At 32.1% G+C, this 25,683-nt stretch overlaps 1 protein-coding gene across 2 annotated transcripts; it reads left to right on the top strand.

The window, feature by feature from the left end:
- LOC127733242 (ubiquitin thioesterase zranb1-B-like) lies at positions 1 to 24,062 on the top strand. 2 transcript variants are annotated; one of them, XM_052242560.1, is made up of 8 exons: positions 1 to 93; positions 10,562 to 11,727; positions 12,070 to 12,141; positions 12,644 to 12,839; positions 14,443 to 14,561; positions 17,950 to 18,075; positions 18,843 to 19,072; positions 20,778 to 24,062. In XM_052242560.1, the coding sequence occupies exons 2-8, from the start codon at positions 10,605 to 10,607 to the stop codon at positions 21,000 to 21,002; spliced, it is 2,091 nt and encodes a 696-aa protein (XP_052098520.1). In that variant the 5' UTR covers positions 1 to 93; positions 10,562 to 10,604; the 3' UTR covers positions 21,003 to 24,062. The 2 variants fall into 2 exon arrangements, with proteins under 2 accessions (XP_052098520.1, XP_052098519.1); XM_052242559.1 differs by having other exon boundaries at positions 7 to 106.
- Positions 24,063 to 25,683: the final 1,621 nt, after the last annotated feature.

Here is a 25,683-nt window from a genome sequence, read left to right on the forward strand (position 1 = left end):
CGTAGACCTCCACTGCACTTTGTTATTGTTTTCATGTGTTCTGCAAAAACAAACAGATGATGTGAAGAAATAAGACGTTACAGAGTCACTTTGGTATGAACCATCGGTAATAATAGATTTAGAAAATGATGTGTTTGATGGAGAAAACGTAGTTAGTCCAATATGTACTCTGACTCAATCACACGATGGGTGACTGATGAAGTATTATTTGTGTACATGATGTATGCAGATGATGACTTTGATAGTAACTGTAGATGCATAATTTTTTAAAGAAGTCAGTCAATCCGTCTAAATTACTTGCAAACGACTGCTACCTAGACCTGTTAAAATTAACATTCTTGTTTACCTCTGACTCAAATGTGCAGGTTTGCATCCAGGATGTCAACAGTCAAGTTAAGATTTTTGAAGAATTTGTCCCAAATATCCCCTTTATTCAGAAATCTCAGACCTACCAACTATCCCTATTTATGGGGGATATCCCCCATGAGAGGTGGTGACCTGAACTTTGAAATTCTTTATTATAGGCAGTGTCTGCGCGTACCCGCATGCGGGTACGAATAGTCCAATTGCCATTCATAGGCTACGCGTACCCACATCCGGTTTTATAATAAAATGTCATCGGATCGGGAATGAAACGTGAAATATATAGGGAAATTATCAATAATATGGGGATTTCGTGTAGAACGAGTGAAGAGTATGAAAAATAATATTTTCAAATTGTATTTATTAGATAATGATACATAATAAACATTGTAAATTAAATGCACACTGATGGAAAATGAAACTGTACAGTCCCTGTAAAAGAAAAACATGATAAAAATTAATACTATTATAAAATGTAAATGCAAATTTAAAGAATAAAATTTTACTGATTTTGAAAAATACCCATATGAGATTTAAAAATAATCTTTTAGTAAAATGTAAAACAGAAACTGAAATTTTAAAATATCTTAAACGACTAAAATTAAAGCTTGGTGTATATATAAAAATTAAAGAAGCAAGTAATAATGTCAAAATTAAACCTATTATAAAAGATTCATGTAACTAATTAAGATTTGGAACAAATTTTACATATCCAATATGAAAGTGGAAAGGACATTCCATTTGGAAAGTACTGAAAGTAGACATATCCTTAATATCATGAACGGTTTAAAATAGAAAAACTAGAAGTATTCGACATAAAAAAAAATAAACTTGACTAATGAATGAAACGCGGCAAATTCGATTTAAAACTACAATTTAAAACAAATACCTTGTATTAGGTCTTTTCGTTCCTGTCGAACTTGTTTGGAATTTTTTGCCACCGTGAATACAGGAAAAATTTATTCTGTTAAACTTTAATTCCTCTTTAATTTTTGTGTTTCCAGTTCTTCTTTTCTCTGCAGCTGCAATTGACTCCGAGTTTCTTTTATACAATTGTATAAAATTAATCGACTGATAGTTCTGAACAAATTGTTCCAATTCATGATAACTTTGAAATATCTTCCCCACATGTACAATGTATATTACTCTCTTCCATTTTAAGAATATTTATTAACTGAGAAAAACTGTTCACTTACCTATATATATAAATATTTATAAAAATTCTGAGTAGTTTTAATCAATTTATTCACTAATTGCGACAAATTCTGTATATATTTCACGTTTCATTCCCGATCCGATGGCATTTTATTATAAAACCGGATGTGGGTACGCGTAGCCTATGAATGGCAATTTGACTATTCGTACCCGCATGCGGGTACGCGCAGACACTGCCTTTATTATATGAACTGAACACCTCAAAACATTCATTTAAAGGAGTTAAAAAGGTATTTAAGCATATATATACTCATTTAAACAATACAGTAGTAGATAACAAACACTAATGACAATAAAAGAGGAATGGTTTGTCCTCTTTTGCTTAAAATCCCCCATGGATATTTTGAAAAGTTGGAAGGTATGAAATCTTGCAGAGGTGTAGCTGCTGTTAGGCACTTAAGGCATGTGCCTACACATAAATTTTTCACGAATATTTTTTTTTTTATTAAAAAAATAATGACATTATCTATAGAGGTTGTCAAAACTCCTTAATTATCAAATGTCATTTGTACACTAGTCTATCAACCTTAGTGAATGGAGTATTGTGGGGTGTCCGTTTGGCTGTGCGGGATGTATAGATACGCAGTCACGTCTGGTCAGAATGTGGATGTTAATTCAAATGCCTATTGTAGAGAGAATGCCACGCTCTCTGCACGTAACAAACACTTGCAACAACTCTTTGATGGGTCCGTAGGTGGTCTGCTGAAAGGCAAAATTTCTGACCATATCCAATCAACCCTCATTTTCCAATAGCTTTTCCAAATTTCCAGACCTTCATCCTGGACGACCCCGGGCCTTGAAGTATTACAGAACCTACCTGTTGTATTTATTGTAAAAATTTTTTTGTCCTAAACATGCATGAACTATTTGCCACTGGACATTTAGCAATCAATCAATCAACTAGCTTTCAGGAACTTCAAGTACTCTCAGATCTACGTGTAATGACCATAATTATTCAAATTCCTTAAAGCAGGTAGGGATTTTACAGTATACAGGATATCAGAAAATATGAATTTCTTTAGGTACGTGCACCTTTTATGTTTATTGTTAATTTGATGAATGATTATTAGTATTGCCAAGTTTTCATGAAGCAAAAGCATGAGATTTGGCCAAAATTGTAAAGATCAAAGAGAAAAAAAAATATATCAAAGGAAAATGCCGCCATATAAGCAGGAAATGCGTGAGTCTCAGGCTAATTGCGTGAGACTTTGCAGCCCTTGATTTATATTATAATTATAGAACCACCAATCGTTAATTGACAATGTTGGAAAAATTCACAATAAAATAAGGAATGAATACTATACATGTTGTATGTTTTAGAACCTGATATTTTTTTAACCAGTGATTTGATGGCTTTTTTAGCCATAAAGAATCATTTTCATACTTACGAAAGTAAAGTGACAAATTTCTTCACTTTAATTTGTAAAACAGTTTATGCTCTAGCTTTTTATACGACCGCAAAAAAATTTTTGTGGTCGTATATTGGTATGACGTTGGCGTCGTCGTCGTCCGGCGTCGTCCGAAGACACATTGGTTTTCGCACTCTAACTTTAGTTTAAGTAAATGGATCTCTATGAAATTTTACCACAAGGTTCAATACCACAAAAGGAAGTTTGGGATTGATTTTGGGGGTTATGGTACCAACAGTAAAGGAATTAGGGGCCAAAAATAAGCATTTTTGTAACTTCCAGACATAACTTGTGTGTTAGTGTATGGATCTCTCTGACATTGTACCACAAGGTTCCATATCACGAAAGGAATGCTGGGATTGATTTTGGGGGTAATTGCCTCAAAATTTTAGGAATTAGGGGCAGAAAAAGGGGAAAAAACAAGCATTTTTCTAGTTTCATGACAATAACTTGTGTGTAAGTGTATGGATCTTTCTGAAATTGTACTACAAGGTTCCATATCACAAAGGGAAAGCTGGAATTGAGTTTGGGGGTAATTGCCGAAACGTTTAGGAATTGGGGGCCAAAAAGGGGCCAAAAAACACATTTTTCTAGTTTCCAGACAATAACTTGTGTTCAAGTGTATGGATCTCTCTGAAATTGTACTGCAAGGTACCATACAACAAAGGGAAGGCTGGGATTGAGTTTGGGGGTGATGAATCATAAGGGGGTTCAAAAAATTTGGGGGGGGGATTTTTTTTTTTTTCCTTTTTTTTCTTTTTTACCTTTTTTCTTTTAAAATTTTCCATTTTAAGTTGGTTATTTCTGATTTATATTTAAAAGCAAATAATAATGATATGGTAGGAGATACACACCAAACAGGATGTGTAAATTATTATATAATAAGTATTGTGCAATAGCAAGAAATTTTCAATTCCACAGTATTGCACAATAGCAAGAAATCTTCAATTGCACAGTATTGCGCAATAGCAAGAAATTTTCAATTGCACAGTATTGCACAATAGCAAGAAATATTTAATTGCACAGTATTGTGCAAAAAAAGATACTTCGTATAAATTGCTTATTTCTTGTTCAATTTCAAGGGGTTTTATTCTTGAATTCTTGGGGTTCTTTAATATGCTGAATCTAACCGTGTATTTAGTTTTTGGATTTTAGGCCCCGTTTTTAAATTGGTCCACATTGAGGTCCAAAGGGTCCAAAATTAAACTTTGTTTGATTTCATCAAAAATTGAATTATTGGGGTTCTTTGATATCCCGAATCTAACCGTGTATTTAGATTCTTAATTTTTGGTTCCGTTTTCAAATTGGTCTACATTAAGGTCCAAAGGGTCCAAAATTAAACTTAGTTTGATTTTAACAAAAATTGAATTCTTAGGGTTCTTTGATATGCTGAATCTAACCATGTATTTAGATTTTTGATTATGGGCCCAGTTTTCAAGTTGGTCCAAATCGGGGTCCAAAATTAAACTTTGTTTGATTTCAACAAAAATTGAATACATGGGGTTCTTTGATATGCTGAATCTAACCATGTATTTAGATTTTGGATATTGTACCATAATAGGTGAATGTCCAATTTAAAATTTTTCTGTGTCAGAAACCTATGCTGTGTCAAATATTTAATCACAATCCAAATGCAAAGCTGTATCAAGCTTGAATGTTGTGTCCATACTTGCCCCAACTGTTCAGGGTTCGACCTCTGCGGTCGTATCAAGCTGCGCCCTGCGGAGCATTTTATTATTCCTGAAATGATAATAAAAATATCTGCTTTGTAACATTTACCCAAAATTATGTGGATTATTGTATCATATTTAAACATACATGTGTAAATTGAAATGATAACACATTGTCTGTTGTGTTAAATAAAAATCTCATAATAATCCGTTGCGTTTGTGTTCTTAAAAATAAAGTTCTAAAATAGACAATCTGAAAATGTTTTTTACACAAACAATTTAATGGAATGAAAACCTAGCTCTTTCCAATAAGTTTGTTTTAATTCCATAATAATTTATTATGCATATGCATGTACCCCATGCAACAAAGAAAAAACACTTTTACTTGACTTCCATTAAATTTTTTAATAGACCAGGGAAAAATTATTGTTATTTTCCCCTAACCCCACCGTGTGTACTTTAAACCGCCGGATCATTTTTTTTCTTCGACTGAATGAAAACAAAAACAGCCATATCTAGTTCCAACCCAGCATTGTTGATAAATATTTTTTCATATACGTTTCAGTTTTGTTGTTTAGAAACATAACAATGTCAAGGTAATTTTTATCCCGCCTTGGTTTCTAGATTGCAGAAGCGCTTAACTGATCGGAAAGATAACAATGATATAAAGCATTTTGCTCCCCTGTTGTTTAGATCCCCAAAATGGCCAACTCGGCATCAAGCCTAGTATTCTATCAAGATTGAATACATGGACACCAGTTCTTTATGTTATCAAAGTCACCTAAGTTTATTACTAGTTGTTCTACACACAGTGGCCTGCTGGGCCTTGAAAATTTTCCAATACTAGGGGAAACCAACAATCATTTTTCCCTTGCCATATCAGATGTGGTTTGTCTTTTTCTGTTCTGAGATCATGTTGGTGCAATTGAAAAGGGTGCGGATGGAGTTTACAGAATATAGAATAATGGGCAAAAAAATTAAAGAATACAGAAATGAAGGACCCCCATCCATACGCTCATTGAATTCACTTCTTCTGTGTTTAATGCTCCTCAAATAAGATAGTTCAAAGAAAGATAACTCAAGTAAAAATTTAAGGAGAAAAAACATGTATACATGCCATTTTTTTTCTCAGCATTTCAATAGTATACAAATAAAAGTGTTACAATAACAAATAAAGATTAAAACAAAACAATTGTTAACTTAAAAAGATATTTATAACATAAAAATAGTTACTATTTGACATCTAAAACAGTGTACATTGTTTAACTGTTTAAAAAGTTTACCTATATTAAATAATAACAATTTCAGTGTTACTGTAACAAATTTTAAACAATTAAAGCTGTTTAGATGTTTTATTTGTTCACCATAATTACATGTACAATAAATTTCTCTCAGGTCTAAGGAAAGCATCAAACAAAATTAAAGGCCAACCTTTGAAATCTTCATTAATTTGAAACCATGATTGTTGCACCTTTCTTTCTTTGGAAGACTTTTACTTTAAAGAAAGGTGGAACAATGCCTATTAACGAAAGCTTTGATATAGGATGATGTCCTCAGTAATTTGGGTACTACCATTAATGTTCAGGAGTAGGGGTGGGGGGTAGGAGGCAGCATAATTTTTTCTGGATTGATGATTTATTTTCCAAAGTTGCTATGCATGTTAATTTATTATCATTTTGTACACAAAGTCATTTGTATCCTCAACTATACTGCATTTTATGTTGCAGAATCAGAATATTCATTTTCATCCTGCCTTCTGCAAAGCCATATATTTTCAGTTCTTTCCAGGCCAAGTTATATACATTGTAATTATTTATTTTCAAAATCCTCCTTTCACAAACATCACATTGTGTGTAAGTGTATGGATCTTTGTGAAATTGTACTACAAGGTTCCATATCACAAAGGGAAAGCTTGAATTGAGTTTGGGGGTAATTGCCCAAAACATTTAGGAATAAGGGGCCAAAAATAAGCATTTTTCTAGTTTCCAGACAATAACTTGTGTTTAAGTGTATTGATCTCTCTGAAATTGTACTGCAAGGTACCATTCCACAAAGAGAAGGCTGGGATTGATTTTGGGGGTAATTGCCTCAAAATTTTAGGAATTAGGGGCCAAAAAGGGGCAAAAAACAAGCATTTTTCTAGTTTCAGGACAATAACTTGTGTGTAAGTGTATGGATCTTTAAGAAATTGTACTACAAGGTTCTATATCACAAAGGGAAAGCTGGGTTTGAGTTTGAGGGTAATTGCCCTAAACGTTTAGGAATTTGGGGTCAAAAAGGGGCCAAAAAAACAAGCATTTTTCTAGTTTCCAGACAATAACTTGTCTTCAAGTGTATGGATCTCTCTGAAATTGTACTGCAAGGTACCATAACACAAAGGGAAGGCTGGGATTGAGTTTGGGGGTGATGAATCATAAGGGGGTTCAAGAAATTGGGGAGGAGGGGATTTTTTTTTCTTTAAAATTTTCCATTTTAAATTGGTTATTTCTGATTTATATATAAAAGCAAATAATAATGCTATGGTTTGAATAGGTAAATTAAATTTTTTTAGGTTCTTAGACCACATTCATTCTGTGTCAGAAACCTATGCTGTGTCAAATATTTAATCACAATCCAAATTCAGTGTTGTATCAAGCTTGAATGTTGTGTCCATACTTGCCCCAACTGTTCAGGGTTCGACCTCTGCGGTCGTATCAAGCTGCGCCCAGCGGAGCATTTTATTAAAATTGGAGTTATCTTCCTTTGTCCATGATTATAGTTGAATCAACTACAATCAATGCTTTATACAATGCAATGTTAAATTTTGACTTCCACTGTTAAAACACAGATCAAGTTGAATTTGGGAAGTGTCACTTTAACCATTATTGAGTTATGCCCTTTATATTTATAAATCGAAAGATCGCAAAATTTTTAGTTTCTATTCTGTAACTTAAGTTTGCCTCAACCAAACATTATGAAACCTATACAAAATATTCATTACCACAAATCTAAGATCAAGTACAGATTTTCTGTTTCCGTTTTCTAACTTTAGTTTGCCTCAACCAAATGTTATGAAACTTATACACAATGCTTATTACTACATATTACAGATTAAGTACGAAATTTGGAAGGGACACTTTTACCATTCTTGAGTTATGTCCCTTTATAAACATAAAAATTGCTGAATTTTTTTTTTCTGTTCTCAAACTTTAGTTTGTCTCAACCAAATGTTATAAAACTTATACACAACCGTTCTAGAGTTATGCGTGTATACAAATAGAAAAATTGCTGAATTTTTAGTTTCTGTTCTCTACTAAAGTAAGCCTCAACCAAATGTTATGAGACTTATACACGCTTATTATCACAAAACTCAGATCAAGTTCTAATTTGGGTAGCATCACTTTTACCGTTCTTCAGTTATGTCCCTTTATAACTATATGATATGCAAGGGGGGGCATCATCTGTGTCCACATGTGGACACTATCGACATTTATTAATATCTTGGGATCTATTTACACTTGTATATAGGCATATTTAAAAGTACACGTTGGTTTTAAATTAATTGAATTCACTTCTTCTGTGTATGATGCTTCTCAAATAAGATAGTTCAAAGAAAGATAACTCAAGTAAAAATTTAAAGAGAAAAAAACATGTATACATGTTACTTCCATTTTTTTTTCTCAGCATTTCAATAGAACTGTATACAAATAAAAATGTTACAATTACAAATAAAGATTAAAACAAAACAATTGTTAACTTAAAAAGATATTTATAACATAAAAATAGTTACTATTTGACATCTAAAACAGTGTACATTGTTTAACTGTTTAAAAAGTTTGCCTATAGTTAGTAATAACAATTTCAATGTTACTGTAACAAATTTTAAACAATTAAAGCTGTTTAGATGTTTTATTTGTTCACCATAATTACATGTACAATAAATTTCTCTCAGGTCTAAGGAAAGCATCAAACAAAATTAAAGGCCAACCTTTGGAATCTTCATTAATTTGAAACCATGATTGTTGCATCTTTCTTTCTTTGGAAGACTTTTACTTTAAATAAAGGTGGAACAATGCCTATTAACGAAAGCTTTGATATAGGATGATGTCCTCAGTAATTTGGGTACTACCATTTAATGTTCAGGAGTAGGGGTGGGGGTGGGGGGTAGGAGGCAGCATAATTTTTTCTGGATTGATGATTTATTTTCCAAAGTTGCTATGCATGTTAATTTATTATCATTTTGTACACAAAGTCATTTGTATCCTCAACTATACTGCATTTTATGTTGCAGAATCAGAATATTCATTTTCATCCTGCCTTCTGCAAAGCCATATATTTTCAGTTCTTTCCAGGCCAAGTTATATAATTATTTATTTTCAAAATCCTCCTTTCACAAACATCACATTGTGTGTAAGTGTATGGATCTTTGTGAAATTGTACTACAAGGTTCCATATCACAAAGGGAAAGCTTGAATTGAGTTTGGGGGTAATTGCCCAAAACATTTAGGAATAAGGGGCCAAAAATAAGCATTTTTCTAGTTTCCAGACAATAACGTGTGTTTAAGTGTATGGATTTCTCTGAAATTGTACTGCAAGGTACCATTCCACAAAGAGAAGGCTGGGATTGATTTTGGGGGTAATTGCCTCAAAATTTTAGGAATTAGGGGCCAAAAAGGGGCAAAAAACAAGCATTTTTCTAGTTTCAGGACAATAACTTATGTGTAAGTGTATGGATCTTTATGAAATTGTACTACAAGGTTCCATATCACAAAGGGAAAGCTGGGTTTGAGTTTGGGGGTAATTGCCCTAAACATTTCGGAATTTGGGGTCAAAAAGGGGCCAAAAAAACAAGCATTTTTCTAGTTTCCAGACAATAACTTGTGTTCAATTGTATGAATCTCTCTGAAATTGTACTGCAAGGTACCATAACACAAAGGGAAGGCTGGGATTGAGTTTGGGGGTGATGAATCATAAGGGGGTTCAAAAAATTGGGGAGGGGGGGATTTTTTTTTTCCCTAAAATTTTCCATTTTAAATTGGTTATTTCTGATTTATATATAAAAGCAAATAATAATGCTATGGTTTGAATAGGTAAATTAAAATTTTTTAGGTTCTTAGACCACATTCATTCTGTGTCAGAAACCTATGCTGTGTCAAATATTTAATCACAATCCAAATTCAGTGTTGTATCAAGCTTGAATGTTGTGTCCATACTTGCCCCAACTGTTCAGGGTTCGACCTCTGCGGTCGTATCAAGCTGCGCCCAGCGGAGCATTTTATTAAAATTGGAGTTATCTTCCTTTGTCCATGATTATAGTTGAATCAACTACAATCAATGTTTTATACAATGCAATGTTAAATTTTGACTTCCACTGTTAAAACACAGATCAAGTTGAATTTGGGTAGTGTCACTTTAACCATTATTGAGTTATGCCCTTTATATTTATAAATCGAAAGATCGCAAAATTTTTAGTTTCTATTCTGTAACTTAAGTTTGCCTCAACCAAACATTATGAAACCTATACACAATATTCATTACCACAAATCTAAGATCAAGTACAGATTTTCTGTTTCCGTTTTCTAACTTTAGTTTGCCTCAACCAAATGTTATGAAACTTATACACAATGCTTATTACTACATATTACAGATTAAGTACGAAATTTGGAGGGGACACTTTTACCATTCTTGAGTTATGTCAGTTATGTCCCTTTATAACTATATGATATGCAAGCAGGGGCATCATCTGTGCCCACATGTGGACACTATCCACATTTATTAATATCTTTGAATCTATTTACACTTGTATATAGGCATATTAAGTACATGTTGGTTTTAAATTAACTAATTTTTGACATAACATTTGAAATTACACAGCTTTTCAGAAACTGTGATATAGTATGTATATATATATATGTATATTTTCAGGGCAGCTTCAGCCTGATTGGTATCAGAAAGGTACTAGTACATCATGGCAGATGCAAGGAAAAAGTGGTCCTGTGAATACTGTACGTACCAGAACTTTGAAGCTGCTATAAAATGTACACTCTGCCATGCTTCACGAGGATCTCCACTTATTATTACTGACCTTCACAATGAAGAACAGGACATTTATAAAATGGCTGTCAAATCAGGAAACAATAGGGAAAACAGTGTAGTTATTTGCTCGTCAAAACTAAATAAGTGGAACTGTCGTACATGTACATATTTGAATTGGCCAAAGGCTGTAAGATGTGTTCAGTGCTATACCCCGAAAAACAAGAAGTCTTCCCCTCCTAGTGCCTCTCCTACTCATGAAAAGGTCCCATCTGGTCCCTTGTCAGGGGAGGCAATCACACCAAGAAAGACACCTCCACATCGAGATATACCGTCATCACCAAAGGCAGCTAATAAAACATCTAACAATGATATTAATAGGCAAAAAACTTATGCAAGAGTAAAATGGATATGTAAAAGTTGTACTTACGAGAACTGGCCAAGGAGTTTCAAGTGTTGTATTTGTGGAACTAGTAAAGGAAGAACTTCTCCAGAAATTACAAATACTATACTGTCTTGTGAAAACAGTCCAACTTCTGGATCACCTACTGGTTCGGGTTGTGCATCAGGTGTTCAAAGCAGTTTATCTGATACCAGTTTGGCCACTGCTGTAAATAACCAAGAGGACAATAAATCAATGGAGCGTAAACTCAAACAAATTAAAAAGCGAATGCGAGAGAAAGATTGGTTATGGTTGAATGCCTGTGTTGGAGTTGTTGAAGGTGAAGCTCAAGCTGTGGAAGCTTATATTGCCTCTGGTGGGGACCCTTATAGACAATTAAGCCAGGATGAAGCCGCTATCCTGAATCGCCCGAGCGCCTTCCAACCTGGATATACATTAGTACATTTAGGTATAAGATTCAAACGAGAAGATATGTTAGCTGTGTTATTAACCAGTACAGAATCAGCTACTAATTGTAAAAAACGACTGCCATCACACATAAGTCCTGATCTTGCAGCAGATATCCGTCGTTTGATATCAGCATCACTTAGACAGAGAAAAGGGGAATTCCCTTGTCAGATTATGTCAGAAAGTGTTACATTTTCTTTACCCACTGGTAAGTTTATTACATATTATTATGTATATGTATTTTATACCTGCACATTTGTACATGTACATGTATATAAAAATAAGTAAATGCAGATTGTATTTTTTCAGGTAACTCATTTGATATACAAACATTTGCACAAGCTGATTTTTTGTTATCTATTCACGAAGTACATATAAAAATGTATGTTACATATAATTTCAAATTTTGCTTTCAGGTTGGTTATTTAACTGCCTGTTGTCTGTTTTGATAGATTTTACATTTTAATAAAAGTTTATTGATTTTTGATAAAAACTAATATTGTTTCAGTTTTTCATCTTTGTCATGTTTGTACTGTGCTTTACTTTGCAGGCATTAACAACTTACCTAGCCCTGTGCAGACTCAGTTGTTTGATGAAGTCTTGGATAATGATGTTCAAAAAGGTAAGTTTTTAGTTAAAAATTGGCAAGCAAAAAAAATGGCCTCTTTTAGAAATATACAATGTAAAATATGAAGGAAATAATATTTCATTTAGAATTATAAGCTATAAAAATCTTCTGCAGTTTTTACAGCGGAACACCTAATTATTGTCATACATTGCACAGCTGTAATAAACGAGAAAAATCATTTCAAATATTATGAATTAGTGAAAAAAAGGTATTCCATAGAATATAATTGGAGACCAATTAATTTTTTTCCCTTTTGTACTAAGATCTAAAGAGATTCCTACTTATTACCTGGGCCTAGGGTCATAAATTTCTACTGAGTACTCAGAGCACAAAATTTGTGCTCCAAATCCCAAATCCAATGTTTTGATTGGTTGAATTCTGAGTCTGAGTGCCATAATTGTACTTGAAATTTTGATGACTGTAAGGCATGACCTTTGTTACAGTTATTATAGACAGTTGACTAGGGTTTATCATTGTGATTTGTTTGAATATATAGAATTGGAAGAAGATTTAGTGATAAACTGGAGTAAAGAATTAACAGAAAGGCTTGGCAGTAGGTTATACGCCCTGTGGAATAGAACTGCTGGTGATTGTCTATTAGACTCAGTTCTCCAAGCCACATGGGGGATATTCGACACAGATAATACACTCAGGAATGCTTTATCAGAAAGTCTCAGTGATGCTGCTATGATGTAAGTAAAAACGTTTTATTCTCTAATTTTTTCACTATTTTTATTTTTCCAAAACGATTGTGAAAAAAATGTTCTGTTCGCTAGATAAATATCTATTCTCGGCAAATGATTGGTCAAAATTTAATTATGACGTCAAATTTTTTTTGGTTTCTTTTGAATTTCCTATTGTGACGTCATGAAAAAAGGCGACCAGTGGAGATATATAGTAACACACTTGTTACAGTGTAGGAATCTGTATTTCCATAAAATCAATAGGATAGAAAAGATCAGTCAGAACTGCTATGCAACACAATATTTGTTCTCAGTTAAATTATGTATTTTTAGGTAATGATTGCTTAAAATGCAATCAAAATCCTATGATACTGACTTGATATTTAAATCTTCTAAGGTTTATCACTACCTTTTGAGTTTTCAAACAAAGTAATGCAGTGATGTGATCATTCTTTAGATCCTATCCAGTCAATATCAAGCAATTTATTAATGATATATTGTAATTAAATATTCAAGTTACAATATGATGTGTTTTTGAATTACCATACTTGTCAAGAAAACTTTTCTATATTGAAAATTACATTAGTAATGCATGTCATATGAATCTGTTTTAAAAATAGTCTTAGATGCATGATTTTTTTATTAGTTGTTATTGGCTTTGAACTAGCAGTCAGTAACTGCAAGTACTCTCAGATCTGTACTTAGTGTCTTTTTTGTTGTGGGGATGTATAAGTATCTGTCAAATTCCACTCTGTGTTTTTGTTAGATGTATTTCTATTTGTATCCATCTGATGAGTTAAGCCTTTTTCAACTGATTTTTATAGTCTGTTCTTATGTTGTACTGTTACACCACATTCTGTAAGTGCCTGTTCCAAGTCAGGAGCCTGTGGTTCAGTGGTTGTCGTTTGTTGCTATGTAACATATTTGTGTTTTGTTCATTATTTTGTACATAAATTAGGCTGTTAGTTTTTCTCGTTTGAATTGTTTTACATTTGTCATTTCGTGGCCTTTTATAGCTGACTATGTGGTATTGGCTTTGCTCATTGTTGAAGGCTGTACGGTTACCTATAGTTGTTAATTTCTGTGTCATTTGGTCTCTTGTGGAGAGTTGTCTCATTGGCAATCATGCACTGTACCACATCTTCTTATCTTTATATCAACTACAATATACAATTATGAACAAAGGAAGATAACTCCAACTGAAATTTATAATTTGCTTAGCTAATTACAATTCAATGTTTTATTTGAATTCACAAAATTGCAAAATTAAAGCAATCTTTACCCTTTCAGTGCTCACAAGCACTTTGATTTGATAAGTGGTTCTATTTGTAAATATATATTCATGATAAAGCTGGTTTAGAGGAAGTTCATTCTTTTATAGTCAGCAAGTATTTCAGTATCATCCAGTCTTCTTCTTCTTCCCAAAAGCCCAGGCCAGCAAAAATGATGAGTGGCCAGTTAAAATTTCCTGAACCTGTCTTATAAAGTTGTTTTTTTTTTTTATGAAAGACTGATTTTCTGGCTTGCAAGTCCAAAAGTTTTTTTCTGGAAGACTGAATATATATATGTAAAGAAAATTAAACTTCTAATATTTTTTCACATCGATTTTTAGGTTCTACCCACGTTGGAAGGAGTATGAATCATATCAGGCAGAAATGTTACAGTTCAGTCTGGATGAAGCACAGTGGCAGAATGATTGGGCGTTACTTCTTAGTATTGCTAGCCAACCAGGTATATTTCATTTTGTAAAATCATTTATCAGTAGTGTATCTCATCATTCACGTTATAATCCTTACGCTATGAGTTTCAGTTCTATGGACTTTTTTTTTAAAAGGAGTATGTTCTGTAAGGGCCATATTTGGCCCCGATTATAAAGTTCAATGTTACAAGATAAAAAATGTTTTAAGTTGACTTAAAGACATGTGAGAAAGTTAAATAGACCTATTTGTGTCAAAGTTTTATTCTAAAGCGTTGATTTTTACATCCCAAATAGGTCAAGATAAGAGATTTTGGCGACATTTGACAAAATCTGCTGGATTTCAACCTAATTTAGGATTAGGAAACATACAGCACAGGCGTCGACAAACTAAATATTCATGTTAAAACATGTGAAATGTCATTACAAACATTATTTTAAAAGATCTTTTTTGTCAACATATGCTCTCTATGTTTCCTGTCCAATAATCAATGGAAATTTACCCATTATTATTGATTTTTCTGTGAAAAATCAAAATGAGTACTATTTGTGACGTCATGAATAAAACGCAGGTATGTAAATTTTCAACAAAAAGGCTAATTTCCTATCTAGTCACTGTATTAGCTATGATTCATTGTGATATTGGTCAATAAATCCTACTTTGAAATTTAAGCTAAAAAACGGGGCCATTTCAGGGCCTTATCGAACATACTCCTTTATTGATACAACTTGTAAATAATTACCAAAATCAATTCTGCATTATACATAACATAATACATATAAATATAAAATAATATAATATAAATTTGGTTGATATCAACAAGGATTGAAGCTCTAAATTTCCAGAAACTTTTTAACAGAAAAAAACAAAGATCTAAAGAAAACATTAGTATAAATAGAATAAGAAAAGACATAGACAAATGTTAAGAAATACAACATGTACAAACCGTTTAATTTTTAAAGGAAAAAATCTAAATTTTCATTGTTGCCACCATTTATTCAAGATGGCCACTTTTTTGCATCTAAAACCCGAAGTAGTTTGGAATATTGACAAACTTAGAAACATTCCAATAAAGACAATCAAAGACCTGCATGAAAATAATTATTGTACTATAAGAAAGAGAACATAAAAAATACCAATTAGGAGAAACCATAACAACATTAAACTAGAGGCTCTAAAGAGCTGGTGTCGCTCACCTTGGTCTATGTGCTGCAGTGCATATTAAACAAAGAACACTCTACAACATTAAAGACAAGAATAGAATTCATGACAAAATTCTCTGTTTTGGTGATAGACTTGTTTGTAGATCTTACTTTACTGAACATTCTTTCTGTTTACATCTATCTCTATCTATAATGAACTTGGCCCAGTAGTTGTAGAAGAAAAGATTTCTGTAAAAGATTAAAAAATTTACGAAAAATTGTTAAAAAATTGATTTTAAGGGCAATAACTCCTGAAGGGATCAATCGACAATTTTGGTCAAATTGACTTATTTGTAGATCTTACTTTGCTGAACATTTTTGCTGTTTACAGTTTATCTCTTTCTATTATAATATTCAAGATAATAACCAAAACCTGCAAAATTTCCTTAAAATTACCAATTAAGAGGCAGCAACCCAACAATGGGTTGTCTGATGCGTCTGAAAAGTTTTCAGCAGATAGATCTTGACCTGATGAACATTTTGGTTGATGGGCGGGGTCATCGGATACATTTTTATATTGGTATGATGTTGGAGTTGTCGTCGTCGTCCGAACACACATGGGTTTTCGCACAATAACTTTAGTTTAAGTGAATGGATCTCTATGAAATTTTACCATAAGGTTCCATATCACAAAGGGAAGGTTGGGATTGATTTTGGGGGTTATGGTACCAACAGTTAAGGAATTAGGGGCCAAAAATAAGCATTTTTGTAACCTCCAGACAATAACTTGTGTGTTAGTGTATGGATCATCTGACATTGTACCACAAGGTTCCATATCACAAAGGGAATGCTGGGATAGATTTTGGGGGTAATTGCCTCAAAGTTGTAGGAATTAGGGGCAGAAAAAGGGGAAAAAACAAGCATTTTTCTAGTTTCATGACAATAACTTGTGTGTAAGTGTATGGATCTTTCTGAAATTGTTCTACAAGGTTCCATATCACAAAGGGAAAGCTGGAATTGAGTTTGGGGGTAATTGCCCAAAACGTTTAGGAAAAAGGGGCCAAGAATAAGCATTTTTCTAGTTTCCAGACAATTACTTGTGTTCAAGTGTATGGATCTTTCTAAAATTGTACTGCAAGGTACCATACCACATAGGGAAGGCTGGGATTGATTTTGGGGGTAATTCCCTCAAAATTTTAGGAATTAGGGGCCAAAAAGGGGGAAAAAAAACAAGCATTTTTCTAGTTTCAGGACAATAACTTGTGTGTAAGTGTATGGATCTTTATGAAATTGTACTACAAGGTTCCATATCACAAAGGGAAAGCTGGGTTTGAGTTTGGGGGTAATCGCCCTAAACGTTTAGGAATTTGGGGCCAAAAAACAAGCATTTTTACAGTTTCCTGATAATAACTTGTGTTCAAGTGTATGGATCTCTCTGAAATTGTACTGCAAGGTCCCATACCACAATGGGAAGGCTGGGATTGAGTTTGGGTATGATGAATCATAAGGGGGTTCAAAAAATTGGGGGTGGGATTTTTTTTTTCTTTGAAATTTTCCATTTTAAGTTGGTTATTTTTTATTTATATATAAAAGCAAATAATAATGATATGGTGTGATTTCATCAAAAATTGAAATATTGGGGTTCTTTGATGTGCTGATACTAACCATGTATTTAGATTCTTAATTTTTGGTCCCGTTTTCAAATTGGTCTACATTTAGGTCCAAAGGGTCCAAAATTAAACTAAAATTGAATTCTTGGGGTTCTTTGATATGCTGAATCTAACCGAGTATGTATTTAGATATTGGACCATAATAGGTAAATTCATAATTTTTAAGTTCTTAGACCACATTCATTCTGTGTCAGAAACCTATGCTGTGTCAAATATTTAATCACAATCCAAATTCAGAGCTGTATCAAGCTTGAATGTTGTGTCCATACTTGCCCCAACTTTTCAGGGTTCGACCTCTGTGGTCGTATCAAGCTGCGACCAGCGGAGCATTTCATTTAAACTTACCCTAAGGATGATTTAGGCCAAGTTTGGTTTCATTTGGCCCAGTAGTTTCAGAGGAGAAGATTTTTGTAAAAGCTAACGGAAGACGACGACAACGAAGGACGCCAAGTGATGAGAAAAGCTCACTTGGTCCTTTTTGGCCAGGTGAGCTAAGAAAGGGACTTATACAAGACAAATCTAATAGTTACTTGCAGTTCATAGATTGTAATCTCTTGACAAAGTTTTGATGTCATTTGCAAAAATGTATTTGAACTATTTTTTGTTGTAGGTGCAGCTTTAGAACAGACCCATATTTTCTGTTTATCCCATATCCTAAGACGTCCAATAATTGTGTATGGTATTAAGTATGTTAAAAGTTTTAGAGGAGAAACTCTGGGATTTGCTCGTTTTCAGGGTATGTACCAATAATGAATTTGTAAAGAAAATAGATGATGTTTTGTTAAGGATCTCAGATACATTTGAATCTTCGACATGACTGAACCTATATGGAGAGCTGTGGAATTAAATATGAAGAATTTTTCTTATGGATGACATTTATTTTAAGCATTGAATTAAATGAAGCTCCTATATCCTGTGAAATAAAAAGCATTGCAGATTTAAGAATCAGTAAAGGAACACTCTTTTTCCTGACATTCTTTCAATGTGTATTTTCTATTTCTCTAATTTTGTCACTATTTTCACATTTCCCAACCGATTGTGAAAAAATTGTTCTCCTCACTAGTGAAATATCTGCTCGGCAAATGAATGGTCGAAATCTAATTATGACGTTAAATTTTCTTTGTTTCTTCTGAATTCCCGATTGTAACGTCATGAAAAAAGGTGACCATGCCTGATGACGTCACATATAAAGAACACAACTTTCTGCAAATCTTTGAAAAGGAAGGATAAAAATCATTTAAGAAACAGATTCCACCACTAAAACTCGTGTATTACGATATTTATCCACTCTCAACAGTTAAATTTTAATATTTAAAGAGCTCGGCAAGCCTCGCGCTTTAAATATTAAAATTTAACTGTCTCTAGTGGAGAAATATCGTAACACAATTGTTGCAATGGTGGAATCTATATTTTTGCCTTTAAAGATTTCAGTGTAGACCCTTTATAACCCTTTTTGTTATGATCTGTAGGATTTTTTTTCACTACATTTGTATACATTTTTAGGAATTTATTTGCCATTACTGTGGGAGAAAAGTTTTTGTTGGAAATCTCCAATAGCTTTGGCTTATACTAGAGGACATTTTTCATCCTTGGTAACCACGGAAATGGTAAAAGAGGATTTGATTGGTGCTGGTGCTAATGTTGATAACAATGATGATGAATCTGTTGCCTACTTACCAGTTGTAGATTATGAAGGGAAATTATTACCTGTTCCATTTCTCAAACAGTCTGAGGTGAGTTGATAAAATTCTAGAGTTGATGGATGCAATTTTCTTTCTATTTAACCTAATGGTTTTCTGGCAACCTAATCAGAGCTGAAACCTGTTGGTACAGCCCTTGGATGGTGTAAACTTCCCCAAAAAAATGTGTATGGCATATGGTACAATGGTAGAAGGTGTATGGTGTAAGGGGAATGGTTTAATGGTGTAACGTGCGATCGGGAATGTGTGAATGAATGGTGTACGACATTTAAAACTATGCAAAATATTGATAAAAACTGATTGTTAATTTTATACATTAATTTACAATATTGTGATCAAAATTTGTTTTTTAAAATAAATAAATAATTTTGTAGTCGCATGCTTTCTTTGAAATAAATTGCATTATGGTGTAATGTGTAAGGTGTATGGTGCAAAGGTGTATGGTGCAAAGGTGTAACGTGTATGGTGTAATGGCACAGGGTGTATGGTGTAATGGTGTATGGTGAATGGTGTAATGGTGTATGGTGTTAGTGGGAAGTTTACACCATCCAAGGACTGTATTAGCAAAGTAGCACAGTAGAAATAAACATATATTTTGACCCACAAGAACTGCCTGTTTTTTCAAACGAAGTCAACATAACTAGAAAATAATTAAATCTTTTCTGTATGGTACTTTGGAAAGTGCATCAGAAACCATCAGTACTGTGAATTTTGCATTTTCCTGTAGATTACAAATGAAATATCACAGTGCTTTAGGTTATTACCTTACAGTAAGAGCTGATTGTTCAATGACGTCATATACACTGATTGACTTCGGTAAACAGGTGTAAATCATTCATAAAAAGGAACTCTAAATTGATCTATTAAAATTACACTTTAGAAGAAAACTACAGCATATTGTTTTATTTTTCATTGCATGTGAGACATAGGTGTTGTTTTTCCGGCGGTGGCAGCATCATTGTTGGTGGTGGTGTCAACAATTGTTAAGTTTTCTGCTAAAGTCAGTTTGATAGGAACTACTTGTGATAAATCAATGATATTTTCTTTAAAGTTGCATTACTATCAGTACATAGTTTGACGACTATTTCTAAGCCCTGCCAACAGGTGAGACATATCTCTGTGTCAACAGTTTATTTTATGTTAAGAATATTTGCATATACATGTAGATAGGACTTGTAAAGGTTAACAATATGCAAGATTTACTCAAAACAAGTAAAGCATTCAAACACAATTTAATATGCTAGTATATAGTTCTGCAAATAGTTTAGGACAATTTGATTATTATCTTCATTTTCACCTTTTTAACTTTTTTCTACTATATTTTCATACAAAATGTAAAAGGAATCAAAAATATAGAAATACATTACATTTACTTTAAATAAATACAGGTGTTCATTCTGTCATTAGAAAATAACTGAGGGTTATCTTCCTTTGTTTACAACTAGAACAATGTCTAACCTAACCCCAAACTGAACCCTAATTCTTAAGTACAGGGTAAAGTAAAGTCTGTATTATCTTTGCTTGTTTCTTTCATACCATTACTTTTCTATTAAACTCTTATAATAACACAGTTAAAATTTATTTTGTATTCATGTACAATTTGGTAGACCAGAGTGATAAATGGTTGAAAAAACATTAACTTAAAAATTACCAAAAGATGCTACATCATTGCCTTATATTTTGCTTTTAAATTGCACTCTTATCTATAGAAAATATATGAAGAAAATTGTGATTTCAGATTGGTCGAGAGGAGAGTATTCTTCATGAATGGTTAGATATCTGTGTAACAAAGGCTGGACATACAGTTGCTTTGCAGAAGTTAGGACAATGTCCACTAGTGGTCAAACAGATGGTTGAAGAATGGCTTGACCATTACAGACATATTTCTCATCAAATTATACCACAGCCAGGATCATTGTCATCTCAGACATTTTCCAGTGATGGAGAAAGTGACCAAGAATAATGAACAATTGACTGTATAATTTTATCTTAAGTCAGTGTATGTTTCTAATGCTAAGTCCTATTCTGTAGCAATGACCAGCATTGTTGAAGCAAAATTTTAGGATAAAATGAAATTGTAAACTCCTTTCTTCCTACAAAGGACTTTCAATATTAAACAGCTTTATTTGAATTATTACTAACAGGAGTAGTTGAAGGAGGGCCTTACCCACTGCATACACTACCTTAAATTTGTGCATAAGTAAAATTTTACCATTATCTAAGCTAATTCAAACCAAAATGTTGACTTTGTATTAGCATTACACTTCCCAATCCAGAATCCACTACCAGCTCCTGTTCAGATAGTGAAAGAAAACCACGAAGTACTAGATTTTATATCAATATTTATTAACAGAATACTAGCATTGTATAAAAAACTAAAAAGTTAGACTCAGGCAGACTCAGGCAGTCCAAGGTGCTGAAAATTTTGACAAAGGAAAATGCTAGAGCAGTTTTGCCCATAATTTCCTTTTGAAAAGGACTTAAAAAAAATGAACATTAAAATTTTATTAATATTCGCTGAAAACAGGGTTGCTTATTTACATTATTTTTGCTATAATATACAGAAAATGAATAATAAGAGACATGTACAATGTAGCAAGTGTGTCAAATTTTAAAGAAAGATAGTATATATGAATAGTGCTAGGAATTGTATTAGAATATAATAAAACCTTTAATTGAGTATAAAGAATTGTAAAAAATTATGTATGTGTACATGTTTTTAAGTTTTGAGTGACTTCAGTGTTTTTTTCAATTTACAAAACATTTTTCTGAAATTTTCTGCAAATATTTGTTAAGTATTGAATGAAAATATTTTCAGTAAGTTTAGCACTTATTTTTAGAACAATTATGAAACTATTCTGGAGTTTAACAACTTTTTTCACATGTAGATTAGTGTGACTCCAACATTGAAAATTTCTGAAGACTTTAGTATGAAATCCAAATTATTTCTTAGTGATCTCAAGTTATTTACAATGAGAAGCTGTAGCCTGATGGAAATTGTGTCTGACGTTAGAAATTGTTTTCTTATATCAAATTGAGTCAAGACATTTGTCCAATTTCTGTTTTTATAACTAATATACACACACAGATATTATAAAAACCTAAAGATATTTAGAGAAATCTTGTACAATCAATGAACCCATGTGCTGGATTTTCATAAGTTCTGGAAAACATAATTTTCTTTAGTGTTTGCCAAATTTTTGGAAGAATGACGCTTTACTTAATTTGAAATACACAGACTATTACACATTATTTAGTCATAAAGATCTCCTATAGAGGAGTCAATTTCAAAAGTAGGATGGTACAAGAAAAATAGCTGGAAGTCATATCTTGTTTTATATATATAATAATAGGTTATAATATGAAGTAAGGATTCCATTTCACACACTTTGTGAGATTACTAAATCTCCATTTGATTTTTATCTCAGTTCTTTACAGGATAACAAAAAAATAAAAGAGTACATACTGCACGGTACAGATTCTTCAATGCATTCTGCTCAAATATTTATCTAGAAATTTTGACATTTTTTTTATATAATCCCATGATGGACTAGAAATCAAAAGCAATGCTGTCAAAATTAGGAATAGAGAAATTCTGCTCTTGAAAAGACTGCAGCATTCATAGAAGGGTATTAAAAAGTCAAATATTGGTTTAGATTATACTGAATAAAAAGGTGCTTGGTTGTTGTTGTGAAAATCATTAGCAGATATATTATCATGTAAATTCATATGTTAAATGATGTTGTATTTTGATCTCTTTATAACCAATAAATTTGAAATTGTCATGAAAAAAAAATCATGTCTTATTGTACTTGATTTATTTTATATTGCATCATTCACTATCACCAACATAATATTAAACCTTGATTTTTTAAGATATTTATATACACTTTGATACCCTTTATTGGAAGAATTAGAATCATACCTTTGGTTTTTCAATGGATGTTGGTCTATATGGAAATCCTACTACATCTGCTTTTTCAATGAAACTAGATGTATTATTACTGAGTCCTTAAAGACAGTTAGAAAAATTCTTTGGTTTTATAACTATTATTTCTCCAACCATCAAGACTTCTCAATTAATATTTATTTTTAATCTCAGGGTTACTAGAGTTTATTTACTTTTCATATTAAACACGTTAACATTCTTGTTAATTGATCTGGTCTGTAGTTATTCCCCTTAGTTTTGAGTTATCTCCCTTTTGAACATCGATTACATTCATTCAGGTATTATGCCTTTCTTATGGATTGTTTATAACTGTTACAGGGTCAAGTTTTTGTTGTTTGTTGTATTATATATCACACATGTTGTAGATATTATCACTAATGAAATTTTATGATATATTAGTTGTTATATGAAGAAGTCTTTCTCATCTGAAGAATTTATACTGAAACAAGACAAGTTAAAAGTACACTAAACTCTATGACAATTTATTTACTATTTTAATCATATTTTCCCTTATTTATTGACCAAAAAGCTTGAATTTCAATACCTATTTCCTTCTTCTGAAAATCAAAGTAAGAAGTTTGCTTCATTTTTCAAGTAAATTGTATAAATGAAAATTACTACTTCACAAAAGAAATGAATATGAAAAAAACTTTCAGCACTTTTTTGTATTAAAAAATCAGCAGGTTGGGAATAAATTGAAGAAAAAATATTTTGTTAGTTTTAGTTTTGCTATTGTTTTGCTAACTTGCTTATAAAGTTTAAGCCTTTTTTTTCCCATGTTTGTCTAGTGTGTTTTTTCTGTGATATCAAAACTATCAAGGGCTTCTTTATTTTCTCCATAATTTATGTACCATTAAAGACTGTTCTTGTTTCGTTGACTATTTTATATTAAAGTAGTGATAGATTTATGTTCAAGCTTTATTTATAAAGGTACTAATATTATTATAAGAAGATTTTTTTGTACAAAGTTGATTTGAATTAACAAACCATTCGTTAAAAGTGAATTTTAGACATGCAGTGTACACAGCTTTTGTTTTGTGATGAGTTTTTTTTAATTAAAATTTTATGTCAGTCTAGCTGTATTTCATTAACCAAAACTATTATTTATTAATCAACAGTGCTTTACAAATTTTGTTATTTTGCCGAATTTGCTTATGTATAGGTGCTATTTTGTTGTTTATACATGTAACTATGTTAAAGGGAAAGTATATTCAGTTATCTCTTATATCTTCTTCACACTATGGTGTTTTAACCTGGTATTAACCTGGTATTAACCTAGATTGATTTAACCAATATAAGTAGCAGTAGAATGAATGCTTTAATTTGGATGAAACAGGGTTAAAATAAGGTCAATACACAACAAAATGTAAAACTGTAGTTTGAAAGCAAAGTAGGTCAGCGATGATGTCTTTACCACAGCTTCACATAATACTTTACATGTATATCCGTTTTTAATGTAATTCTTTTTACATCAAATACCAACAATATATTAATTTTCGGATGCAAATATTAGACTCTTACTGAAATATAAAATTTAGGCACCTGTAATACTGTTTTATACAATTTGTAAAAACGAATCCCATTTTGTTCATTCTTAAGCTATCGTTAGTCTGTGTTTTTTTTTTTTTTTAGTTTTTGAAAGTGAATTTCTTTACTGGGTTTAGCCTCCTTGCAAATTTTGTAGTATGAACAAGGTATATTTTCACAGGTTAATTTTTGTTGTTTGGTGTGTATTTTTTTTTTAATAGATCAAATACACAAATCAAATCTTATTCTGTGGTAAATTATAAGGGGGTAAGAGAATTTTAAGTGAAAAAGTTGACAAGAAGAATTTTTTTCTGCTATTTAAAATTGTGAATTGTGTGATATGTCCTCTTTCATGGTAATATTTTTTGTTGTGTATTTTTCCAAATTGTTTGATTTTTATAAAAACATTTTATAATATGAATTTATACCATATGATTCGTATTTTATTTGACCCAAGATGCATTTAGTATTTTTTTTAGAGTGAAAGATATTTTCACTTTAGGGACTACATTTGATATCAATGAAGTCAATACTATCATTTTTGTAAAAACTAATTTTTGAACATTTTTTTTGACAGTAGGTTTTGAGATTTTAGAAATAATCATGTAGTGTCAGTTAAAAAATACAGCACACTACCCAATATAGTGATCCCAGAGCACCATGTTTGGATGTGAAATAAATTACTTCCTTAAAAAAACCAGAAACCTTTAGAAATTTGAATATAAAAATGTTCCCCTGTTCTATGAGATAAATTGGTCATCAGGCAATGTGATCCACATCTTTGAAGAATTCTTTTTACCAAGACTTATATATATAGTATATTTTACCCAGGATTGCATTTACTTCATTGACTACTGAGGCAAACAGCTGGAGTAAAATCAGTGATGTGTAGTGATTATTATAGCTTGAACTTTACATGTGCAATAATATGATAAATGGCCTTGTAGATTTAGTAACCTGAATTATTGTATTCATCTATGATTCAGATAGAACTTAGCCTGCAATTACAGTCAAACCTGTGTATAAAGGACATCCAGGGGAAAAGAAAAATGGGCACTTTATACTAAAGTTCATTGAAGAAATTTTTTACATGCAATGGATGTTTTTTTTCCCAATGTCTTTTGTAGGTAGTGATTTGCTAATTAAGGGTGTCTTTTTTGACTGTTTA

Source organism: Mytilus californianus, unplaced genomic scaffold (genome assembly GCF_021869535.1).
Source record: "Mytilus californianus isolate M0D057914Y unplaced genomic scaffold, xbMytCali1.0.p SCAF_3, whole genome shotgun sequence".
Classification (NCBI taxonomy): Eukaryota; Metazoa; Mollusca; class Bivalvia; order Mytilida; family Mytilidae; genus Mytilus; species Mytilus californianus.